Here is a 23619-nt window from a genome sequence, read left to right as displayed (position 1 = left end):
TAACCATTGGAATGTTAACATGAAAATCTATACATCAATTGTATCATTGAATTAAAGGATATAATTATAATTACAAAAAGTTCTTAATTTTAAATATATTTTGATTCAAGAAAGATTCTTGGAATAACTTGAATCAAGTAGAACAGAATTCTATCTGATTTATAAAAAAATAGCACTAAATTAGTCGAGATAAAGTACAATTTCAGCCTAAAAGATAAAATTAAAAATGCAAGTCATATTTAAATTACTCAAATTTATAAACCAATTAGTATTGTTCACCCTTAGAGTGGACTCGCTATTAAAATCCTAATATCTTATGAGAAGTCGTCACCCTAAACCAAAGTCGATCCTTTCTTACTTTAATCCATTGATGGAGAACATAGCATTGGACATTATTCACCGATGGAACTCCGAGGAAGTTCGGCAGAAGATGATCTTCGCCGGCGATCGGCCAGAGGCGGAGGGCTACCTCCAAGCCGTCGACGTAATTCAGCGCTCATACGACGAGGCCGCCATCGCCATCGCCATGTCACGCTTGCAAAACGAATTCCGTAACTTTCTCATCTTCCACACCAACCCCTCTTCTTCCCCTCACCATCCCAGCACCACCGAAGAAGAAACGAAACACCGAAACGGTTTTGGTTGCTTCTTAAATCTCCGCTTCAACGCTTCAACTTCAGCAAAACGACAGGATGCTGTTAATGATCGTAAGCTTCTTCGCTTTGTCGAGATAACTTACGATGCTATCTACGACCTGCGTTGCATCGCGGAAAGGATGATATCATCTGGATACTTGTGCCACTGCGTCCATGTTTATGCCAGCGTTAGGAAATCTGCCATTTTTGCCAATTTCCAGAGGTTGGGCATAGGTGATGTGAAGCTTCCGGTTAAGGCCAAGATCCAGCGCTGGATAAACACTTCTACGGTCTGTGTTAGGACCTTGTTTGCCAGCGAGAAGAAGCTTTGCGAGCAAATCTTTGATGGGGTTGGTTCTGAAATTGATCGTGCTTGCTTCATGGAAACTGTGAAGGAACCTGCCATTCAGCTTCTCAACTTTGCTGACGCTACTTGCAAAAGCCCCACCACATCCCCTGACATGCTGTTCATGATTCTAGACCTGTATGAAGCTTTGTCTGATTTCCATGATATCTTTAACTTCAAATCCGGCGAGTCCATACGTGTTACAGCTGCTGAGGTTCTGCCTCGGTTGGCCGAAACTGTAAGAGAGACTTTGTCTCTGTTTAAAAAAACCGTGGTTGAGGACAAGTCTAAGGATGTTGTCCCTGGGGGAGCAATTCACCCCTTCACCACCCATGTCATGAATTATTTAAATTTTATCTCTAATTACAAGAAAACTATGAATGAGCTTATAGTGTCTAACCCATCATTATCATTATCAACTGGGTCTATTTTTGACTTGGAATTGGCTTACATCTTAGATCAGGAAGCTGGTAAAACCCCGTTCGGTATTCACTTGATTTGTTTTATTGAGATGTTGCAATATAAGTTGAAGGGTAAGTCAAAGCAATATAAGGACTCATCTTTGTCTCAAGTGTTCATGATGAACAATAACCACTACATTTTTAAGAAGGTAGAAGGGTGTTCTGAATTGATGGACATAATTGGAAATGATTATTTGGATAAGCTGAAGCAGAAATTCCATGAGGCCAGCGAAAACTACCAAAAAGCAACTTGGGAGAGGGTGTTGGGTCGTTTAAGTGAGTTTTTTCTTGTTAATGAAAGTATGATAAAAACCGACATAACGGCCTTCAATATCATGTTTGAGAAGGTTAGAAGGAGTCATGGTGGTTGGGTAATACCGGATTTGCAACTGAGGAAGGAACTTCGAATGTCTATATTAGTGAAACTGCTCCCAGCATATAGTGCATTTATTAGGCGGAACTCACGCCTCTTTCAGAAAGGATATTTAGTGAAATACCTTGAGTATTCTCTTCAGGACTTGGAGGACACTGTCTTGAAATTTTTCGAAGGAACCCCTGTTTCCAAACACTCCAGGAGGAGATACACTGATCGAGTCAAGTAAGAGTATGTTTAATTTACTTTTTAACATGATATGGTATGTTAAAATTCAAATTTACAAAGTAGAAGAAGTTTTTAATGTCAATAACAAGATAAGTTGAGTTGAGATTAACTAATCATGGAAACTCTACATTCCAAAGAAAATTTACTTTTTATTTGGCTGGTTAGTTTACTAATGCTCTCCCTACAAATGATCCCAGATTTCTTGCAGACATTGTATCTTCGCCAGCCCAATCTAGTGACGAAGAACTTATCAGTGACTCACTCCATGCCACCTGCGGTTCAGTGTGCTCGGAGAGTAGCAGCTGAAATCACTACTCTCACTCAAAGCTTTTCATTTTGTATTGTGTGTAAGTGATGCCTCTGCCTCTGCCTCTGATGTTAGCTTATGGTTATCGGTCTACACAGAGCCATTCTTCCATACTTCGACCCATTTGAATGTGCCTGTTACACAAATATCTATCAATTTTATGCCATTCTCACAATAATCGTTATTCATAAAGTAACATAGAATATATACAAATTTAATTCTAAATTCAATTACATTACACTACAATATTAGACATTTTTTAACGCGTAAAACGTTTTTTTTTTTCATGTGTACATGCTATAACTTACGAGCTAAGAAATGTTTAAAGTTTAGCAACAAAGATCTACTGAGCTAGATTGAGTTATCTCAGTAGTTATATTAAACTTTATTAGAAATATTTATAAAGAATTATTAATATTCATAAATTAATGTTTAGTCATGTTATAATCTACAAAAGAAAAATTTCCTATTTTTTATTTTATTTATGTTTTTTTAATAATACTCACAGGAAAAAGAAGAAGTAAATAAATTATATTTTTATTTTAAAAATTAAAATCAATTTATGCATTCATTGTTTTCTAACTTTTCTCATTTTCCATTTTAAATAAAATCAATTAAAGTGTTTAATTTTTTCCGTTTTTTGCATATATTTATTGACTGATAACGATCAATCACAACAATAATCCTCTCAAATTTTCTGAGAGCTTTTAACTTTGACTTGTTTTCGACCGTTAATATCAATCAAAACATAAGCTAAAGATTTTATCAATATAACCTTAATACCAAATCCAACACTAAACTGGTCAAGAATCTTCTTCACAGAATAAATGTTTGAAAATCCAAATTATAAGCGTTAAAGTAAACGCAAAATGTGCAACTAGATTTGCTGTAACATAATAAAAACTAATCTGCTGTAAAAAGTGATGATGCTATTTTGTCTCAGTTCGTCATAGCAAATGAAAAAGAACTTCCAATATGCAGATAGAAACGCAGTAATCAAACGCTTTTACTAGCCATGATTGACAGATAACGTTAGGTATTTGGACGTTGAAATTAATCGAATTCTGGACTTAAAAGCAATAATCCTGCAATAATCCTATTGAATGTTCCACTGTTTAAGAGCTAAGTATTCTAAATTCAAGATTTATCCAAAATTATATTCCTTTATAATTTGGAGATTTGACTCAAATTAAAGTACTAGTCTCAAATATGATAGACTCTGCCATACAACTAGGGGGAAGGAGTTCGTGAGAAAATTGAGTATCCAGTAAGTGACATATATCTCATACATCAGAAGCCTCGGGACAATTTTCTGGAGCCTTGAGAAGCGTCAATGCCTCGCCCTTGTGTGCCATGATAGCAGCTTTAAACTCCTCCACTATGGACCCATCTTTGAACTTCAAAGCAAATGTTGAAAGACCATCCTTCCCTTCGGTGGCACTATTGATGCAAGCAAAAGTAACACCCTTCTTGTCCATATTTGTGAGCTTCATATCAGGGTATAGACGTGCATTTAAAATCAACCTGTAATTTCCCCTAGACCTCATGAGTAGTCGGGCTTTTTCTGTTCCACTAGTTACATTCACCTTCACTTCTCCCTTGCCTCTTTCCTTCCAACTCCCATCCACAAATTCAAACAATACTGAATCTGCATTAAAAACTACTTTTTCATTTTCTTCACCAGTTTCAACAACAACTTCTTGCAGGGTTGACAAACCACTTCCATCACTCTTAGAAACAGCAGATGCCCCAAAACCGGAACTTCCATTGTTGGATAAACCCAAACCAAGAGGCTTGTCATTTTTCATTCCAAAAATAGAACCAGACCCACTGCCCAAAGCAGACCCGTCATTTGACACAGACCCAAAGGAAAACAAGGAAGAAGAAAATCCAGTTCCAGCAAGACCTGTGAAAGCATTCTGACTTTGTGAAAGCTGTTGAAATGACTTCAAACTGCTGACTTCAGCACTAGGTTCTTCACTTTCAACTTTTTCATCGTTCTTATCCTTGTTTTCGCTATTTTCTTTCTTATCATCGTTTGCGGCATTATTTTCATCCTTAGATTGTTCTTTATCATCCTCACTGGCACTCTCCTTATTTTCATTGTTCTTCTTGTCATCATTTTCGCTTTTATTGTCATCCTTCCTTTGCTCATCATCTACCTTAGATTTGTTATCATTATTCTCCTTCTCTGCATTGCTTCCTTCAGCAGCATCCTTACTTTCAGCACATTTATCCTCCACCTCATGAGGTTTTCCCTCTGTCTCTGATTCCTTACCTTCTTCATCTTTAGCTTTCTCAGACTCTTTGATTACACTGTCACTACCTTTCAAATCATCTGCAACAGTATTCTCACCAGCTTCTTGTGTTTTGGTAGTAGCTTCACAGGGATTTTCACTGGACTCGGTAGGAGCAACCAAGCGTATTCCAGCAAAAGGATTTGACGAAGGAGCAGAATTGGTCTGCTGGCGGCGAACTTTGACTATTCTTCTGGTTGCCAGAACCTCATCACTGGCCCTTTTGAAAGTTCCAGCATCAAGCTCAGGGCTATCTTCCTCATCATCCAAAGGAGTGTCTCGAGTGAGCTCCCTTCCAGCAGCTCTTTTCTTTGATGGTGGAAGGGAATTCTCAGTATCCCCCATTGAAGAAAGAGACCAATATATCAAACTTCTATTTCCCAAGTTTCAGTACAAGAAGAGCTGCAATCAGGAAATTACAGCTTTCATTCAAGTACAAGATTCATAGTGGTATTAAGAGTAGCCCAAGCTATAAGAATGACATCATACTTATACGGATCAGGAATATACACACATTCTAAATCCTCAAAAAATGTTAAACATTACCTAGAAATACCACACACTGGGCAAATAAAAAATATGTGCCATCAAACTCAGTAAGGCAAGACCAGAAATCCTATTAATATAAAATTCACAAACTAGCCCTCCCAACCAACCACACACTGAGAAGACAGTGAAAAAGCTAGTAAACATCAACACTGAGAGCTAGATGCATGTACACCATTAAACCTCATAGATAGTTTACAGAAAATTTCTCTTATCCCATCTGAACAAAATTAAACAATCATTTTGAAAAAGCATTCATTTCATAAGAATTCCATGGATGCAAAAAAGAAGAAGAATATATTTGGAGCTAAATTAAACCCTTCACTTCAATTGCTGTCCACTAACAGATTATGTAAGACATATACTTATAGTTATTTAAGCATTATATACTGTCCACAGAAGCATAAGTAAAGAAAACAAAAAGATGGTTCAAAGAGATTCAGTTGAAACCAACATCTATGAATCGAGTTACATGCTCTGTGAGAAAAAGATCAGCTTGGTTCGTACCTGAAGTTGAAGCAAAGTGGAGATCGAGATCCAGAGACTATGGAGTGTCGACAGCAAGACGCAGATCAGGCATTCAGCGAAAATGGGCAACACTCTAGGGACTAGGGTTTCACAAGGGTAAGACAGGAAAACCAGAATAAGTGTAAGAACGTGCGTTTTGGTTCGGTTAACTGCATAAAAAAAAACACGTGTTTTTAAATTTTTTATTTTTTCGATATTACTGAAGATAATTTTTTTTTACGTCAAAATAAAAGGTTGGTATTAGTTAATCGATAATAATATTTGCTGAATTTTAAGAATAAGGTTTATATCGTTAAGCTTGATTAGTTTATTCTTAATGTGTCTATTTTGTTTAATAGATATATGCAAGAATTAATCACCTACGAGGGAGTCTAAGTGAGCCTGAATTTGATTAACAGTGTGTTTGAATTGAGTCAAATTTATTCGAATGTATATCTATATTATTTTAAAATCATTTTAGTAAGTGTTTATCCATATATTAACTTATGAACTCGACAAATTCACCTGATTCATACAAGAAAAATTAATTTAAACTATTTCGTCAATTTTATTTATCTAAAGGAATTTCGGATTCCATATACATTATGTCAGGTGTTGGATTGAAAAAACTTTCAAATTCGCCCTGCTATATGACTTTTCTTATTTTTTAAATGATTTCTTTTATTTCATTTTCTTTTATTTTTGCATAAATATTAAATAAAATATCTTAGAACATAAATATATTTCAAAGTAATGACCAAACTGATCCCATATGAATTTGATTGGGTTGATTCTGCTCGGGTTAGTACAAAGAAAAACACAGAACATCCAAATCTAAACTAAAATATTTCAATCAATATAAACTCGCTTACTTAACTATTCAAAAGATAAATTGTGTATAAATTAAAAAAGTTTTATACATTTTTTATATTAATTTTCTTCACTTATAAAAAGAACTCTAGAACTTTAGCTAAATTAAGCCCTAAATTACATAGGCAAAGTGTGGAAAGTGATCGGAAGACAAAATTAAGGAGACCACAAGCATGTGAAAAACAAAGATCAGTAGCTCTGAAAATTTAAGATGGAAAATAAAATATAATCCAGAACTCAATTGTGATATTAATCTCACCTTACACAACAAAGAGAGTTTACAGGAAAATTTTGGCGTCAATTATATAACAAATGATTGCTCAAGCAACAAAATTTTACAAAATTTCAAGCCAAATTGCTGTACAAACAAGTGGAAAAATACATGATGTGAGTTCTGAGATTTGGTCACTGATTCACTATTGAAAATGGACTTAATTATATGTGCAGCCTATTTGTAGTAAATTAAATGATACACTAAAAAGATAAAACTAGAATTGCTAGGACTGAGCTGGTAAGAGTAAGAATTGTAAAAATAACTTGTCAAAATGGGATTCACTACCATTGGCTCCATTACTCGTAATCTGCCCTTTATCAGCCTTGGTGGCATCAGTAGAATTGGCATTCACTACCATTGGCTCCTCTTGGTTTCCTTCCTCTCCATTTTGTTAGTCCTTTTCTCCATTTGGTTCAGTCAACTGCAACAAAAGGACAAAAACAACGTAATGCAACTCTCTAACACCTCCACTAACAATCAATTTGGGTTATAGATTTTTCTTTACAAATTACCAAAATGTAGTGCGTATCCCATAACAAAGAAAAAAACAATCAAGAGAAAGAAAAACAATTAAGATTATTGCATTGAGAGATTCTGAATAACACAACTGTGTCTATCAAATAGAGCCTACTTTGGGAACAGTAGAAATTGTACTTAACTCAATCATCGTGCTTTCTCCTGCTCAAGTGCTAGGAAATAGGTTTTCCTTTAAATAGCTCCAAAACAGCAGCCTGCAGCTCCAGCTCAGAATACTCTACATATCTTCCATTCAAGTTAATGCTCCCACACTGCCCAACTAATGACGTATATGCTGGGATTAGCTTCTCCGTTATAGACATTCGAAGGCTCTTCCTGAGTTGTGAATCCGGTATTGACCAGACAGCCTGAGTCCTGTGAATCTTCTCAAACAAGGCATTGAAGGCCTTAATTTTTTTTCTCAAAGCACTCTTCGAGATTGACATCTTGCAACCTATTTTCAAATACAATCCCTCATCCGTTAAGCAATTCAACACCCTCCCCCAAGTTGATTTCTCGTAGCTAATAGCAGCCTGCTGGAATTTCCTCTCCAGCTTCTCCAAATAACCATCTCCAATCATGTCCCTCAATTCAGAATGCTCTTTCAGTGCTCTCATCCAATCAAAAATGAAGTGGACATTGTTCATTATGAACAGATGAGACAAAGACTTGTCTTTATATTGCTTGGCCTTGCCATCCAAGTGAATTTGCAATATCTCAATAATCCAAATTAAGTGAACCCCCAACGGGGTTTTCCCTTCCTCCTCGATGATGTGTGCTAAATCCACATTGAAAATAGACTCCATTGATGGCTTAGACACTATAAGCCGATTCAAAATTTTCTTGTTATCACAGATAAGCCTTAAATCATCTATTACACACCAGGTTAAGGGGTGAATTGTCCCACTTGCCGGAACAGGAGCCTTCGCCGTGTCCCGTAGCAGAGCATTCTCAAACGCTGACAAACTCCCCATTGCAGCCTCAGACAAGCGAGACAGAACGTTACGAGCGAGAACACGTATGGACTCACAGGATTTAAGACCAAAGGCATTATCAAGATGAGGTATCAAATCTGCCAAAGCATTATATAGGTCTAGAATCATTAACAGCTTGTAAGGTAATGACATGAGGGTTGTGCAAGTAGTGTCAGCAAAGTTGAGAAGCTGAATGGCAGATTCCTTGGCAGTTTCAATGAAGGAAGCATGAGCAATATCAGGACCAACCCCATCAAAGATTTTCTCACAAAGCCTCTTTTCACGGGCGAACAATTTGAGAACACAAACCATAGCAGCCTCTCTCCAGCGGTGGATCCTGGCCTCGAGCGGAGCACCAACATCACTGATGCCCAGACTCCCAAGTATGGCATCGATATTGGATTTCCTCACAGTGCCATAAACCTGAATGCATTGCCACAAGTACCCAGACGATATCATCCTTTCAGCAATGCAACGCAGGTCGTTTATAGCATCAACACTGAAACAATGCACACTCGTCTCGTCGAACCTGCCAAAATAAAGAAGCCTACAATCATCGTAATAATAATAATCATCATCATCATCATGTCGTTTTGCTGAAGCTGAAGATTTAAAGCGGAGACAACAGAAGCATGCACAACCCTGTTTGGGTTCTTCTTCTTCTACTACTACTTCGTCTTCTTCTTTGGTGTTGAGATGGGGAAGGACGGAAATGGGCTTGGTGCGGGAGGTGAGAATGTTGCGAAATTCGTTTTCCAAGCGTGCCATGGCGATCGAGACAGCACTCTGGTCGCCGGAGCGCTGGATTTCGTCTACGGCTTGGAGGTAGCGCTCCGCCTCTTGCCGGTCGCCGTCGAAGATCATCTTTTGTCGGACATCCTCGGAGTCCCACCGGAAAATGATTTCGACCGGCGAGTTGTCCATCGGTGGGAATGGAATTGGGGAGTGGGAGACAAAGAATTGACTTTGGATGTGTCCCTATTGACAAAAGAACCGCCAAAGCAGACACTCGCTCACATTTCTATATTTTACGTCTCAAGTTTTGTGCAATAATAAATATTAAAAAAAGATATCGTATCTTTTCTTTTTTTATTACAACTTTTATTGATATTAATTAATATTTTCAAACTCAACCAAGGTATAGTGGTATACGGTTTTTCTTGGTTTTTAAATGAGTTTTCTTTGTTTCACTCTCTTTTATTTTTGCGTAATTTTTAATCAATATAAATACGCGTCTTCAACACTCATGCATTTCACTTAAAAAACATTATCACATGGTTACAGAAAAAAATAATAAGAAACAAAATCCTAGTGACCATACGAGTAAACATTATCACTAAAGATCCACTTCCATTTATCAGCTGGTCGACAATTCTCTAGTACAAAAACGTAGTGCATGAGAATTATCTACCCAAACAATTTTTGTTATTTTGGTAAGTATATTTCCATAATTTTATAGCACAACCCTGTTACCAAAATTTCTTTTCAAAACATAAATTCTAAATAATGAAAGCAGAGGTCATTTTGTAACACAGTGACCAAAAATAACTGCCACCTGTTACGATGCTCTCTTGGAATTGATGGTAGAATTTTGTTGGTCCTTTCCAAATCACCACACATCGCTAGTGTTTTGTACTCCATTAAGCTTAAAAGTAGTGGTATCCCATTACAGTGAGAAAAAGCAATCAAGAAAAAGAAAAATAATCAATATTACTGCATATTCTGAATAACACACTGTCTATAAAAAAATAAACCCCACTTTGGCTACCAAGATATCCCAAAAATAGGACCGTCCAAATGAAACATTGTAGTCACCTAAGTTCACAACGTAATGCATTGTTAGGAACCAAGAGTATAAACGAGAAAGAAAATAAAGAATTTATTGAATTGAATGAAAAGAAAAAAAGTACGAGAGATATCTCTTCCAAGGTTTTCCATTTACCAAGGATTTCTTTTTTAACGAAGAGCTAATGCTTAATTTACAAATAATAGCATATCTCGTTCCCTTTTCCTTACATCTTAATCATATTTATTTAGTTCACAGAACTCCTCTAACTAACTAACCCCTTCCAGAAATCTTGAAGCACTCGAGAGCCTGAGAAATCTCAGATTGACTCAATTACCTGAACACTCCAAAGAAAAAAGAAACAGAGAATTAGAAGACTGTGTCATAGTTTCTAAACTTAAAAAGGAAAATAATTGTTTCACACCTCATATTCGGGTGCCAAATGAGTGAAAAGTACAAAGAGAGGAAAAAAAAAAAGATTAAGTGAGAGACGTAATAGATGGCATAATTAAAAAGAAAAAGATAATGAAAATAAATATAAGAGAAAAAAATGTGAAAGATATGACGGAAGATACTTGAAAACTTGACTCAATCGTTGTGTTCTCTCTACTCAAGTGCTAGGAAGTAGGTTTTCCTTTAAAAAAATCAAAAACAGCAGCATGCAGATCCAGCTGAGAATACTTAGCATGGCCCATTACATATGTTCCACTCAATTCCATCTTCCCATGCCGCCTAACAAATGACCTATACGCTGGGATCAGTTTCTTTGTTATGGACATTTGAAGGCTATTTCTAAGTTCTAAATCCGGTATTGACCAGACAGCCTGAGTCCTATGAACCTTTTCAAACAAGACATTGAATGCCTTAATTTTTTTTCTCAAAGCACTTTTCGACATTGACATCTTGCCACCTTTTTTCAAATACAGTTCCTCCTCCGTTAAACAATCCAACACCCTCCCCCAAGTTGATTTCTCGTAGCTAACAGCAGCCTGATTGAATTTCCTCTCCAGGTTTTTCAAATGACCATCTCCAATCATGTCCCTCAATTCAGAATGCCCTCTCACCCTCTTAAAAATGTAGTGGACATTGTTCATCATGAACAGATGAGACAAAGACTCGTCCTTATAATGCTTGCACTTACCATACAACTTAATTAGCAATATCCCAATAATCAAAGTTAAGCAAATAGTCAATCGGTCTTCCCCTTCTTCCTGAGCAAAATGCATATCCAGGGTGAAAATAGACTCCATTGATGGCTTAGGCAGTATAAGACCATTCAAAGTTTGCTTGTAATCACAGATAAAACATAAATAATCCATCGCATAGGTAGTCAAGGGATGAATTGTCCCATTTGCAGGGATAGGAACCTCAGACTCAGATGTGTCCCCAAGCACAGCATTCTCAAACCGGAAGAAAGTGTGCCTTGCAGCCTCAGACAATCGAGACAGAATATTAGTAGCGAGAACACGGATGGACTCACATAATTTATGGTCAAAGATATTATCAAAATGAGGTATCAAATCAGCCAAAGCTTGATACAGGTCTAGAATCCTGAACAGCTTCTGAGGCGATGAGGTCGTGGCTGTGAAAATAGCGTCAGCGAAGTTGAGAAGCTGAATGGCAGATTCCTTCATAGTTTCCATGAAGCAAGCATGATCAATATCATCACCAACCCCACTAAAGATTTCCTCACAAAGCTTCTTCTCACGGGGGAAGAAGGTGAATACACAGACCTTAGCAACCTCTCTCCAGCGGCGGATCTTGGCGTCAAGCGGAAGGTTAACATGACTGATGCCCAGCCTCCGAAGAGAGGCATCGATAATGGATTTCCTCACAGTGCCATAGACCTCGATGCACTGGCACAAGTGCCCAGACGATATCATCCTTTCGGCGATGCAACGCAGGTCGTTTATAGCACCAATACTATAACCTAGCTTATTAGTCTTGTCCAACCTAAGAGAATAAAGAAAATTACAATCATCAAAAGGATCATAATCATCTTGTCGTTTTCCTGAAGCTGAAGTGTTAAAGCGTGGATGACTGAAGCAAGCACAACCATGTTGAGCTTCTTCTTCTTCTTCTTCTTTGGCGTGGATATGGTGAAGGAAGGAAATGGGCTTGCTACGGGAAATGAGAATATTGCGAAATTCGTTTTCCAAGCGTGCCATGGCGATGGGGATAGCACTCTGGTTGCCGGAGCGCTGGATTTCGTCGACGGCTTGAAGGTAGCGCTCCGCCTCTTGCCGGTCGCCGGCGAAAATCATCTTCTTTCGGGCTTCCTCGGAGTCCCACCGGAGAATGATTTCGTAGGGTAAGTTGTCCATCACTGGAATCGGAATTGGAGACTTTTGAGACGAAGGGATTGACTATGGTTGTGTGTCCGAAGAAAGATATTGACTTGGTGAGGGCTAGGTACTGGAATCGTAAAAAGCTACGTTTTTTCCCCCGTTTTTTATTTTATTTATTGGTTCTCTCAATTACTTTGAAAAATTTTAGGACATTAAATATTTAAATTATCAAATAAGAAATATTATATAGTTTATTTTTTGAAGATATTAAATTATTAAACATAACAAGTAACATGGGACATGCTTATAATATATATATATATATATATATATATATAAATAATATTATCGATTATTTGGATTATTTGGATCCAACATTAGGCTTTTTTATTTAAATATTGTAAAATAAAAAATAATTTATTAAAATAGTGTATTTTTCAAACAATTTTTCTGTCTGGGGTTGGGGTGCACACGTATCGCCAAAACGGCTGACGAAACTTATTATTTTAATATTATAAAATAAGTTTCGCCAAACGAAAGGCAAAAGTTGAAGGTAATTTCGCCATTCACCCCGCGAAACATGAAAAAGTAGACACATTAGAGAGCGGTTCAGTTTGAACCACTCTCAGAATCCTATCTAAGAGAGCGGTTCATTAGTAACCGCTCTCAGAAGTTCTCATAAGAGAGCGGTTCAAGAATAACCGCTCTCAGAAGTGGTAATTAGTCTCCTTTTGCCATTTTTTCTGCGAAAACGTTTTTAACGCAGATCTTTTGGTGAAACCTGATATTATTTATTCCCACCCCTGCCCCTCTCATCCGAGGCTCATTTTGCAGGATGAGTAGAATTGTTATTATTATATATTGGAATGGTAGAATATATGAAAGAAATGAAGGAGTGAGCTTTGATGGAAGTAAGAGAGTGATTCAGATACAGCGAGAAATAAGTTTTGAAGCCTTGAAAAGAAAAATTCATTTGAAACTTAATCTTAATAATAATCAAGTAATTTGTAGATTAATTTCTCATTTTTTGATTGATGAAAATAGTAGACAATATACAGCTTTAGATATATGTGATGATGAAGATATTGATTGCATGATAAGTACATTTTGAGAGCGGTTCTTGTGAAACCGCTATCTTAGTAGAACTTCTGAGAGCGTTTCTTTTGGAACCGCTCTCTTTCATGGACTTCTGAAAGCGGTTCCTAATGAATCGCTCTCTAATGGTCCTACTTTGTTCAACTTTCGCCTTTCGTTTGACGAAACTTGTTTTATAATATTAAAATAATAAGTTTCGCCAGCCGTTTTGGCGATACGTGTGCGCCCCAACCCCAGATAGGAAAATTGTTTGAAAAATACACTATTTTAATAAATTATTTTTTATTTTACAATATTTAAATAAAAACCCATATTAGATTGGCTGTGATAGCCCGTACTCCGTAGCTGCATCCGGATCTTCTGCTGTCTCAATTCATACAGTCATTCTTATCATTATTGGCTCTCTTTTTTTCTATTTTGTTAATTTTGTTTAATTTTAAATATAAAATAAATGATAAATATTTATCTTTTCTTTTTCTGTGACTGCAGAGGGTCATACTCCCATAGGTCTTTACTCTTCAAGAATAAATACATGCATTTGGTTTGTGAAAACATTTTTTTTATTTTAAAAGATATTTTTCATTTTTAATTTTGTAATTTATTGAAAACATGTTTAGTTTCATTTTCAGTTCTGCTATCCTTTTAAAACATACTATTAAAGGCCTTTATCATTTGTTTCATAGCACTTTCGTGACCAATACTATATTCTGCATACATATCCATCTCTTCTGAACAATGCAACACCCTCCTCCCCCAAGTTGCTCTCTGGTAGTTAGTCCCAGCCCGCCAGAATTTCCACTTCAGCTTATGCAAATGATCATTTCCAATTGTTCATCATTTCAAATCGGGAATGAATACTGTGCAATTTTGGCACGAACTATAATTAATATAAATTTTTATTTTTGTTTAAACAAAAAGTCATCCATTTAAGAAAAATAGAAAAATGCACTAAATGCAGAGTATTCTAGTCCTTTCAGAACACCCTCCCACCTTCTTAAAAATGTAATGAACATTGTTTATCATAAACACACGTGAGACAGAGATCAGTAGCCACTCTAGAAAGTTTAAGATATAAAATAAAATATAATCTTAAGATCCAATTGTGATATTAATCTCATCTTACACAACAAAGAGAGTTTACACGAAAAGTTTGGCATTAATTGCATACCACATGATTGCTCAAGCAACAAGTGTTACAAAATTCCAAAACATATTGCCGTACAAACTTATGAAAAAGTAGATGATGGGAGTTCTGAGATTTGGTCACTGATTCACCACTGAATGTGGACTTAATTTTATAATTTCTTCTCTATCTCCCATATATACATCCTATTTGTAGTAAATTATATGATACACTAAACAGATAAAGTAGAATTGCTAGAACCCAGGTGGTAGAAGTAAGAATTGTAAAAATAACTTGTTGTCAAAGTGGGAGTTAGATATGGCACTTTAGAAACAATCACACAGTGGAAACAAGGCTGATGGGGCTCCATTACTCTACATCAGCCTCATTACCATTGAAAGGGCTGTGCCATCAGTAGAATTGGCATCCACTACAATTGGCTCGACTTAACTCGACCATTGTGTTATCTCCTTCTCAAGTGCTGGGAAACTGGTTTTCCTTTGAAAAAATCCAAAACAGCAGCCCGCAGGTCTCCCTTAGAATACTTAACATAGTCCACTACATGTGTTCCACTCAATTCAATGCTCCCATGCCGCCCAATAAATGACTTATACGCTGGGATCAGCTTCTCTATTATAGACTTTCGAAGGCCCCTCCTGAGTCCTGAATCCGGTATTGACCACACAGCCTGAGTCCTATGAACCTTCTCAAACAAGGCATTGAAGGCCTTAATTTTTTTTCTCAAAGCACTCTTCGAGATCGACATCTTGCCACCTTTTATCAAATATAATCCCTCCTCTGTTAAACAATCCAACACCCTCCCCCAAGTTGATTTCTCGTAGCTAATAGTAGCCTGCTGGAATTTCGTCTCCAGCTTCATCAAATGACCATCTCCAATCATGTCCCTCAATCCAGAATGCCCACTTACCCTCTTGAAAATGTAGTGGACATTGTTCATTATGAAGAGGCGAGACAAAGACTCGTCTTTATATTGCTTTGACATAACATCCAAGTTTAGTTGCAATATTCCACAAATCCAAATTAAGTGAATAACTAATGGGGTTTTCGTTTCATCAGCAAAATCCATATCGAGGGTGGAAATGGCTTAGAAACTATAACCTCATTTAAAGTTTGCTCGTAATCACAGATAAAACTTAAATAATCCATCACATAGGTGGTGGAGGGGTGAATTGTCCCATCTTTAGGAACATGAACCTCAGACTCAGACCTGTCCCCAAGCACAGTACTCTCAAACTCTGACAAAGTGTCCCTTGCAGCCTCAGACAAGCGAGACAGAACATCAGCAGCAAAAACACGTATGGACTCACAGGATTTAAGGTCAAAGACATTATCAAAATGAGGTATCAAACCCGCCAAAGCTTTATACAAGTCTAGAATCCTGAACAGCTTGTCAGGTAATGATCTCAGGCTCAGGGTTTTGCAAGTGTCATCAGCAAAGTTGAGAAGATGAATGGCAGGTTCCTTGGCAGTTTCCATGAAGGAAGCATGAGCAATATCAGGACCAACCCCATCAAATATTTCCTCACAAAGCCTCTTCTCGCGGGCGAACAAAATAAGAACACAGAGCATAGCAGCCTCTCTCCAGCGATGGATCTTTGTCTCAAGCGGAAGCTGGTCTCGCTGAACATCACCGATGCCAAGCCTCCGAAGAGTGGCATCGATAATGGATTTTCTCACAGTGCCATAAACCTCGATGCACTGGCACAAGTACCCAAACGATATCATCCTTTCCGCAATGCAACGCAGATCGTTTATATCATCATCACTAAAAGCTATCACACCCATCACGTCCAACCTGGCAAAAGAAAGAAGTTCATCATCAGCATCATGCCGTTTTGCAGAAGGTGAAGCGTTAAAGCGTAGATGACCGAAGCAAGCACAACCCTGTTGGGGTTCTTCTTTTTCTTTTTCTTCGGTGATGAGATGGCAAAGGGAGGAAGTGGGGTTGGTGTGGGAGATTAGGATGTTACGGAATTCGTCTTCTAAGCGTGCCATGGCGATCGGAATTGCACTCTGGTCTTCGGAGCGCTGGATTTCGTCGACGGCTTGGAGGTAGCGCTCCGCCTCTCGCCGGTCGCCGGCGAAAATCATCTTCTCTCGGGCTTCCTCGGAGTCCCACCGGAGAATGATTTCGCAGGGTAAGTTGTCCATCACTGGAATTGGAATTGGAGACTTTTGAGACGAAGGAATTGACTTTGGTTATGTGTCTTTGGAGACAAAGATACTGACCAAGTGCCAGTGGGGTAAGTCGTAGTACTTTGAAAGTACAGTTTTTAATTTCTTCCGATTTTCGTTTTATTTCTTGATTTAGTCTGTTAATTACTTTTAAGCTTTTAGAAAATTAAGTATTTAAATTAAAATATTATAAATATTGTATAATTTAGTTTTTTGAAGGGAGAACATTATTAAAAATAAAGTTAAAATACGCATTTGTTCATTTTTTTTAATTTTTATAAAAAATATTTTATTATATTTTAGGTTTTGCTATTATAATATCATTAAAGTTATAGTTTGTTAAGTTGTATTATAATAATAAGCATCAAAAAATATTTATTAATATTTACAATTGTTAATAAAAAATAAAAATAAAAATAATTATTTTTTATAAATTTTTAATCATTAAAATAAACAACAGTTAAGAAAATATACTTCTAAGCTGTTCTTTATCTTGAATCTCTAAAAAAAAAAAACTTGTTTTAATGGGTTGATATTTCCCGCTGACTAAACTTTATAAATATTAATGTTTACTGTTATTTTTTTTTTCAGTGAAATCATATATAATTATTAAAAGAATTCAATTTATTTTAACAGATTTTATCTCTGATATAACTTTTACACTTTTTAACTTTTAATTTTATAACTCATTCACTAATTAAGAAAAAAAAAATATTTTTATCTGCTTAAAAAATTAATATATTTTAATGTAATTTATTCCTGTACTTGATTAATGTCTTACTTTAAAATTCTTGTCTTTCTATCACTGCATCTCTGGGCTCTGATCATTAGCAATTAAATTTTCTTGAGTTAATCTCAACCGTTAATACATATATTTTAAAATAATATAATATAATTAAAAAATAAATTATACAAAATGAGATTGCAGGATGTGCAGTATTTTATTTTTTACTGCAGTCATTTTTTATTGTAGATGGACCGATTTTAAGGGGCAAGGAAGAAATTGACGAGGAAATAAATTTTTTCTTAAGTTTGGGTGGGAGTAGGGACACTTTTTTTTTTAATAAATAAATTAAAATTTTATTAAAAATAAAATTAAAATATTTAAAATAATTTTAATTTTTAAAAAATATTTTTATTTATAATTAACCCATCTTAATATCTAATATTTATTGATCAATCAGAAACATGGCCTCTGAAATTTACTTGCTGGACTAATGCTTGTGTACACCCTATCCTTATATATTAGTTTAATCATAAGTTTTAGGAAATAAAATTCTGGAAGGAGTGGTAATAATAAATTTCTGCTCGAAAATATGATTACGGAAGGATTATAATCTTAAATTTTAAAAGATATAAATATAAAAACTAATTTTTATATTTTTAGAATTAAATTTTGAAAAAAAAATTATAATTTTTGAAACTTAAATTGTAGAAATTCCAAAATTTTAAGGAAAAAAAAAGTAGAGAGGTGCATGAACATAAGAAGATAATTAGTGTTATATTATTTTTCAATAATTTTTTTATTATCATAAAAGGGTATTTTAGAAATAAAAAAAAATAGAGGGGCGAAATAAGAAAAAATGCGGGTACAAAAAGCAATTCCCCATCTCTAATATAGACACTAGAAGCTCCTCTCTCAGTTGAAAAAAAAGCTCCGCAAATGATTTTCAGATTCCAAACCAAAAAGCAAGATAATGCAGCACTCCAATACCACCACTAACAATCAATTGGGTCATAGATTTTTCTTTCCAAATAACAAAAAAGTAGTGTGTATTCCATAAAGAGAGAGAGAGAGAGAGACAGAAACAACTAAGAAAAAGAAAAACAATCAAGATTACTGAATTGAGAGATTGTGAATAATAGAAACATTGATGAACTCCATCAAATAGACCCTACTTTGGGAACATTAGAAACTTGAATACTTAACTCAATCTGCTCAAGTGCTGGGAACAGGTTTTCCTCTAAAAAGACCCAAAATAGCGATCTGCAGGGTCAGCTCAGAATACTTGAAGGAGTCCATTACATCGAGTGTTCCACTCAATTGAATGCTCCCATGCCGCTCAACAAATGACTTATACACAGGGATCAGCGTCTTTGTTATAGATATTTGAAGGCTGCTCCTGAGGCTAGAATCCGATATTGACCGCATAGCCTGAGTCCTATGAACCTTCTCAAACAAGGTATTGAAAGCCTTAATTTTTTTTTCTCAAAGCACTCTTTGAGATTGATATCTTGTCACCCTTTTCCAAATACAATCCCTCGTCTGTCAAACAATCCAACACCCTCCCCCAGGTTGCTTTCTCGTGGCTAATAGCAGCCTGCGTCAATTTCCTCTCCAGCTCCTTCAAACGACCATCTCCAATTATGTCCCTCAATTTAGAATTTCTTCTCACTCTCTTATGAGTGTAGTGGACATTGTTCATTATGAACAGATGAGACAAAGACTCGTCTTTATATTGCTTGGACTTACCCTGCAGCTTAACTTGCAATTCCTCAAAAATCCAAATTATGTGAACACGCAACGGGGTTTCCCCTTCCTCTTTGATGTCAGCAAAAAATGACTCCATTGATGGCTTAGGTACTATAAATTTATTCAAAGTTTGTTTGTAATCAGAGAAAAAATTTAAATAATTCATGACATAAGTGGTGAAGGGGTGAATTGCTCCGCTGGGGATAACAACCGTAAATTTGTCCCAAACCACAGAACATTCAAACAAATACAAAGCCCTTCTTCCAGCTTCAGCCAACCGAGGCAGAACCTCAGCAACCATAACACGTATAGACTCAGAGGATTTGAAGTCAAAGACACGATCAAAATCAGCCAAAGCTTCATACAGCACTAGAATCTTGAACAAGATGTCAGGTGACGAGATGGGGCTCATGCAAGTAGCGTCAGCATATTTAAGAAGTTGAATGGCAGGTTCTTTCACAGTTTCCATGAAACAGGCACGATCAATTTCAGGACCAACCTCATCAAAGATTTTCTCACAGAGCTCCTTCTCGTTGGCAAACAAGGTCCTAACATAAACCGTAGAAGCCTCTCTCCAACGCTGGATCTTGGCCTTAAGCCGAAGCTTAACATCACTGATGACCAGCCTCTGGACAGTGGCAACAAAAACAGATTTTCTAACTCTGGAATAAACATGGATGCAGTTGCCCAAGTACCCAGATGATATCATCCTTTCCGCGATGCAACGCAGGTCCTTTATAGCATCGTAAGGTATCACGCCAATGTGAGGAAGCTTATCATCATCAGCAGCAGCAGCAGCATCATGTTGTTTTGCTGAACCGTTGAAGCGGAAATGACGGAAGCAACCAAAACTGTTTTGGGCTTCTTTTTCTTCTTCTTCGGTGTTTAGAGGGTCAAGAGAAGAAGTGGGGTTGGTGTATGAGATTAGTATGTTACGGAATTCGTTTTCCAAGCGTGCCATGGCGATGGGGATGGTGCTTTGATCATCGGAGCGCTGAATTACGTCGACGGCTTGGAGGTACCACCTTGCCTGTTGCCGGTCGCCGGTGAAGATTATCTTTTGCCGGGCTTCCTCGGAGTCCCACAGGAGAATGAAGTCCAATGCTAAGTTCCTCATCAATGAATTGAGTAGACGAAGATACAGGGTCACCCCGTAAAGGACTTGACTTTGATTTGGTTGTCCAAGGAGACAAGGACACGTTCTAACCTTCAAGGTTCGGAAGAGAAATATAAAGAAAGAGAATAAAAAAATAGATGAAAAAAAAAAAGTGTTTAAGAACACAATTATCTGAAGAAATGTATATTGACTTTACTTTTGGTCGGAGTAACCGCGTAAGTTACTTTGAATTTGCAAAAGCATAAAGTTTTTCCTATTTTTCATTTTATTTCTGAAATTTTTAATGCACATTATAAATGATTTTAGTATATTTATGTGAACTGATGCACTAATCCAAAACTAATAGCTGTGGTACTTATAGATTTAACTCGGATAAAATCTTCAGTAAATGTTTATAAAAATAAAAATGATATATTTTAATATTTTTTCTCATAACATTCCTAAAGACTCGTTGCATAACTTGATTCTTATTGTTTTAGAAATTGATCCACATTGCACGCAAGTATTGAGTATTGATTTAATTTAGATTGCATTTTTAGAAATAATTGCATCCTGTATGTGAACTTGCTTTACATTAACATACACGTGGCATGAGTTCAAATCTAACTTATAGTGTAGAAAACTTTTGTGCTTTCATCGTTTTGTTAATACTTACATTCGGTGAAAAAAATTATTACCAACTAAGTTATAAACATATTTTTGTCCACATTTAAAACTAGTTTAGCACTACAATAAAACAAGGTTTAGTAACATTTTTGTCCTTTATATTTGAACATACATGTAATTTTAATTAGTTTTTTTCATACTAAAGTATCATCCTGTGATAACAAAATTCTCACTTCAAATATTGAACTCGAGACCATCATACCCTTTCCTTGCATCTTCATCATATTTATTTACTTCAGAAAACTCCTCTAACTAAGTAACCCCTTCCATTAATCTTGAAGCACTCGAGAGCCTGAGAAATCTAAGATTGACTCAATTACCGGAACACTCCAAGGAAAGAAAAACAAAGAATTAGAAGAATGTGTCATAGCTTCTAAACTACATGATACATGGCATGACTAAAAAGAAAAGGAGAATGAAAATGAATATAAGAGAAAATAAGTGTGAAAATATGATGGTAAAAACTTGAATACTTGATCATTGTGTTCTCTTCTGCTGCTCAAGTGTTAGGAAATAGATTTTCCTTTGAAAAGATCCAAAACAGCAGCATTCAGGTCCAGCTCAGAATACTTAACGTAGCCCAATTTGATGTTCCCATGCCGCCTTACAAATGACTTATACGCTGGGATCAGCTTCTGTGTTATAGACATTTGAAGGCTACTTCTGAGTTGTAAATCCGGTATTGACCAGACAGCCTGAGTCCTATGAACCTTCTCAAACAAGACAGTGAAGGCCTTTAAGTTTGAGATTGACATCTTGCCACCTTTTTTCAAATATAATCCCCCCCCTGTTAAACAATCAAACACCCTCCCCCAACCACCTTTTTTCAAATACAATCCCTCCTCCGTTAAACACTCCAACACCCTCCCCCAAGTTGATTTCTCGTAGCTAATAGCAGCCTGCTGGAATTTTCTCTCCAGCTTTTTCAAATAACCATCTCCAATTATGTCCCTCAATTTAGAATGCCCTCTCACCCTTTTAAAAATGTAATGGGCATTGTTCATCGTGAACAGATGAGACAAAGACTCGACCTTATATTGTTTGCACTTACCATCCAACTTAATTAGCAACGTCTCAATAATAGAAGTTAAGTAAATAGTCAAGCGGGTTTCCCCTTCTTCTTGGGCAAAATGCTTATCAGGGGTGAAAATAGACTCCATTGATGGCTTAGGCACTATAAGGTCATCCAAAGTTTGTTTGTAATCACAGATAAAACTTAAATTATCCATCACATAAATGGTCAAGGGGTGAATTATCCCATTTGCAGGGATAGGAATCTCAGACTCAGATGTGTCCCCAAGCACAGAATTTTCAAACTGGAAGAAAGTGTCCCTTGCAGCCTCAGACAAGCAAGACAGAACATCAGCAGCGAGAATACGTATGGGATAACATGATTTATGGTCAAAGATATTATCAAAATGAGGTATCAAATCAGCCAAAGCTTGATACAGGTCTAGAATCCTGAACAGCTTCTGAGGCGATGAGGTCGTGCTTGTGAAAATAGCGTCAGCAAATTTGAGAAGCTGAATGGCAGCTTCTTTGGCCGTCTCCATGAAGGAAGCATGAGCAATATCAGGACCAACGCCTTCAAAGATTTCCTCACAAAGCCTCTTCTCGCGGGCGAACAAGATGAGAACACTGACCCTAGCTGCTTCTCTCCAGATGTGGATCCTTGTGTCAGGCGGAAGCTGGTCTCGCTGAACATAACCGATGCCCAGCCTCTGAAGGGTGGCATCGATAATGGATTTCCTCACAGTGCCATAAACCTCTATGCACTGCCACAAGTACCCTGACGATATCATCCTTTCCGCAATGCAACGCAGGTCGTTTATAGCATCAACACTAAAAGTTATCACACCCATCTCCTCCAAGTTGACAAAAGAAAGAAGTTCATCAGCAGCATCATGTCGTTTTGCTGAAGGTGAACCGTTAAAGCGTCGATGACTGAAGCCAGCACAACAACCCTGTTGGGGTTCTTCTTCTTTTTCTTCTTCGGTGTTGAGATGGTGAAGGAAGGAAGTGGGGTTGGCGCGGGAGATTAGGATGTTACGGAATTCGTTTCGCAAGCGTGACATGGCGATGGCGATGGCGCTCTCGTCGTATGAGCGCTGGATTTCATCGACGGCTTGGAGGTAGCACTCCGCCTCTTGCCGGTCGCCGGCGAAGATCATCTTCTTTCGGGCTTCCTCGGAGTTCCATCTGTGAACGATGTCCAATGCTAAGTTATCCATCAATGGATTGGTAAACGAAGAAGCAGCGTCTGCAAGTAACCCCAGAAAGGACTTGACTTTGATTTACACGAGGTAACCGTCCAACAAAACTGGTCTGAAGAAATATAATTATAAAAAGGAAATATGCTATTTTAACACTCATTTTGGGTGTTTATCTTATAAACTCAAAATATTTGGGTATTAAAATATTTTTATTTATATATTTTAATATTTTCATTTTTATTTAAGTTTTTTAAAGGCTGACTTGCATAATTTTTTTTTTTCTCATAACATTCCAAAAAGACTTGTTGCATAATTTGATTTAATTTAT

At 36.7% G+C, this 23619-nt stretch overlaps 6 protein-coding genes and 1 pseudogene across 6 annotated transcripts; 1 reads left to right on the top strand and 6 right to left on the bottom strand.

Annotated features, from left to right (window-relative positions):
- Positions 1-370: 370 nt before the first annotated feature.
- Positions 371-2349, top strand: LOC113857217 (exocyst complex component EXO70B1-like). Its single transcript, XM_027489015.1, has 2 exons — positions 371-2040; positions 2241-2349. The coding sequence occupies exons 1-2, from the start codon at positions 371-373 to the stop codon at positions 2347-2349; spliced, it is 1779 nt and encodes a 592-aa protein (XP_027344816.1).
- Positions 2350-3347: 998 nt separating this feature from the next.
- Positions 3348-5791, bottom strand: LOC113857152 (nuclear pore complex protein NUP50A-like). Its single transcript, XM_027488916.1, has 2 exons — positions 5701-5791; positions 3348-5049 (listed from the first exon to the last, which is right to left on the bottom strand). Exon 2 carries the CDS (start codon positions 4990-4992, stop codon positions 3634-3636), a length of 1359 nt encoding a protein of 452 aa, XP_027344717.1. The 5' UTR covers positions 4993-5049; positions 5701-5791; the 3' UTR covers positions 3348-3633.
- A 1742-nt stretch (positions 5792-7533) lies between these two features.
- Positions 7534-9258, bottom strand: LOC113857216 (exocyst complex component EXO70B1-like). The gene has a single exon (XM_027489014.1). The coding sequence runs from the start codon at positions 9256-9258 to the stop codon at positions 7534-7536; it is 1725 nt and encodes a 574-aa protein (XP_027344815.1).
- Positions 9259-10732: 1474 nt separating this feature from the next.
- LOC113857196 (exocyst complex component EXO70A1-like) lies at positions 10733-12506 on the bottom strand. The gene has a single exon (XM_027488987.1). The coding sequence runs from the start codon at positions 12442-12444 to the stop codon at positions 10738-10740; it is 1707 nt and encodes a 568-aa protein (XP_027344788.1). The 5' UTR covers positions 12445-12506; the 3' UTR covers positions 10733-10737.
- Positions 12507-15089: 2583 nt separating this feature from the next.
- Positions 15090-16839, bottom strand: LOC113857250 (annotated as a pseudogene).
- A 2178-nt stretch (positions 16840-19017) lies between these two features.
- Positions 19018-20412, bottom strand: LOC113857215 (exocyst complex component EXO70B1-like). The gene has a single exon (XM_027489013.1). The coding sequence runs from the start codon at positions 20410-20412 to the stop codon at positions 19018-19020; it is 1395 nt and encodes a 464-aa protein (XP_027344814.1).
- Positions 19707-23384, bottom strand: LOC113857249 (exocyst complex component EXO70A1-like). The gene has a single exon (XM_027489048.1). It carries the CDS (start codon positions 23307-23309, stop codon positions 21585-21587), a length of 1725 nt encoding a protein of 574 aa, XP_027344849.1. The 5' UTR covers positions 23310-23384; the 3' UTR covers positions 19707-21584.
- Between the last annotated feature and the right edge of the window lie 235 nt (positions 23385-23619).

Source organism: Abrus precatorius, unplaced genomic scaffold (genome assembly GCF_003935025.1).
Source record: "Abrus precatorius isolate BTA unplaced genomic scaffold, Abrus_2018 Scaffold153, whole genome shotgun sequence".
Taxonomy (NCBI): Eukaryota; Viridiplantae; Streptophyta; class Magnoliopsida; order Fabales; family Fabaceae; genus Abrus; species Abrus precatorius.
The sequence above is the reverse complement of the archived record's forward strand: the minus strand, read 5'-3'. Positions and strand labels throughout refer to the sequence as shown.

Coding starts and splice junctions, on each gene's coding strand:
- LOC113857217 (XM_027489015.1), top strand. CDS start 371: ATGGAGAACATAGCATTGGACATTATTCACCGATGGAACTCCGAGGAA. Junction 2,041..2,240: donor AGATACACTGATCGAGTCAA/GTAAGAGTATGT, acceptor AAATGATCCCAG/ATTTCTTGCAGACATTGTAT.
- LOC113857152 (XM_027488916.1), bottom strand. CDS start 4,992: ATGGGGGATACTGAGAATTCCCTTCCACCATCAAAGAAAAGAGCTGCT.
- LOC113857216 (XM_027489014.1), bottom strand. CDS start 9,258: ATGGACAACTCGCCGGTCGAAATCATTTTCCGGTGGGACTCCGAGGAT.
- LOC113857196 (XM_027488987.1), bottom strand. CDS start 12,444: ATGGACAACTTACCCTACGAAATCATTCTCCGGTGGGACTCCGAGGAA.
- LOC113857215 (XM_027489013.1), bottom strand. CDS start 20,412: ATGAGGAACTTAGCATTGGACTTCATTCTCCTGTGGGACTCCGAGGAA.
- LOC113857249 (XM_027489048.1), bottom strand. CDS start 23,309: ATGGATAACTTAGCATTGGACATCGTTCACAGATGGAACTCCGAGGAA.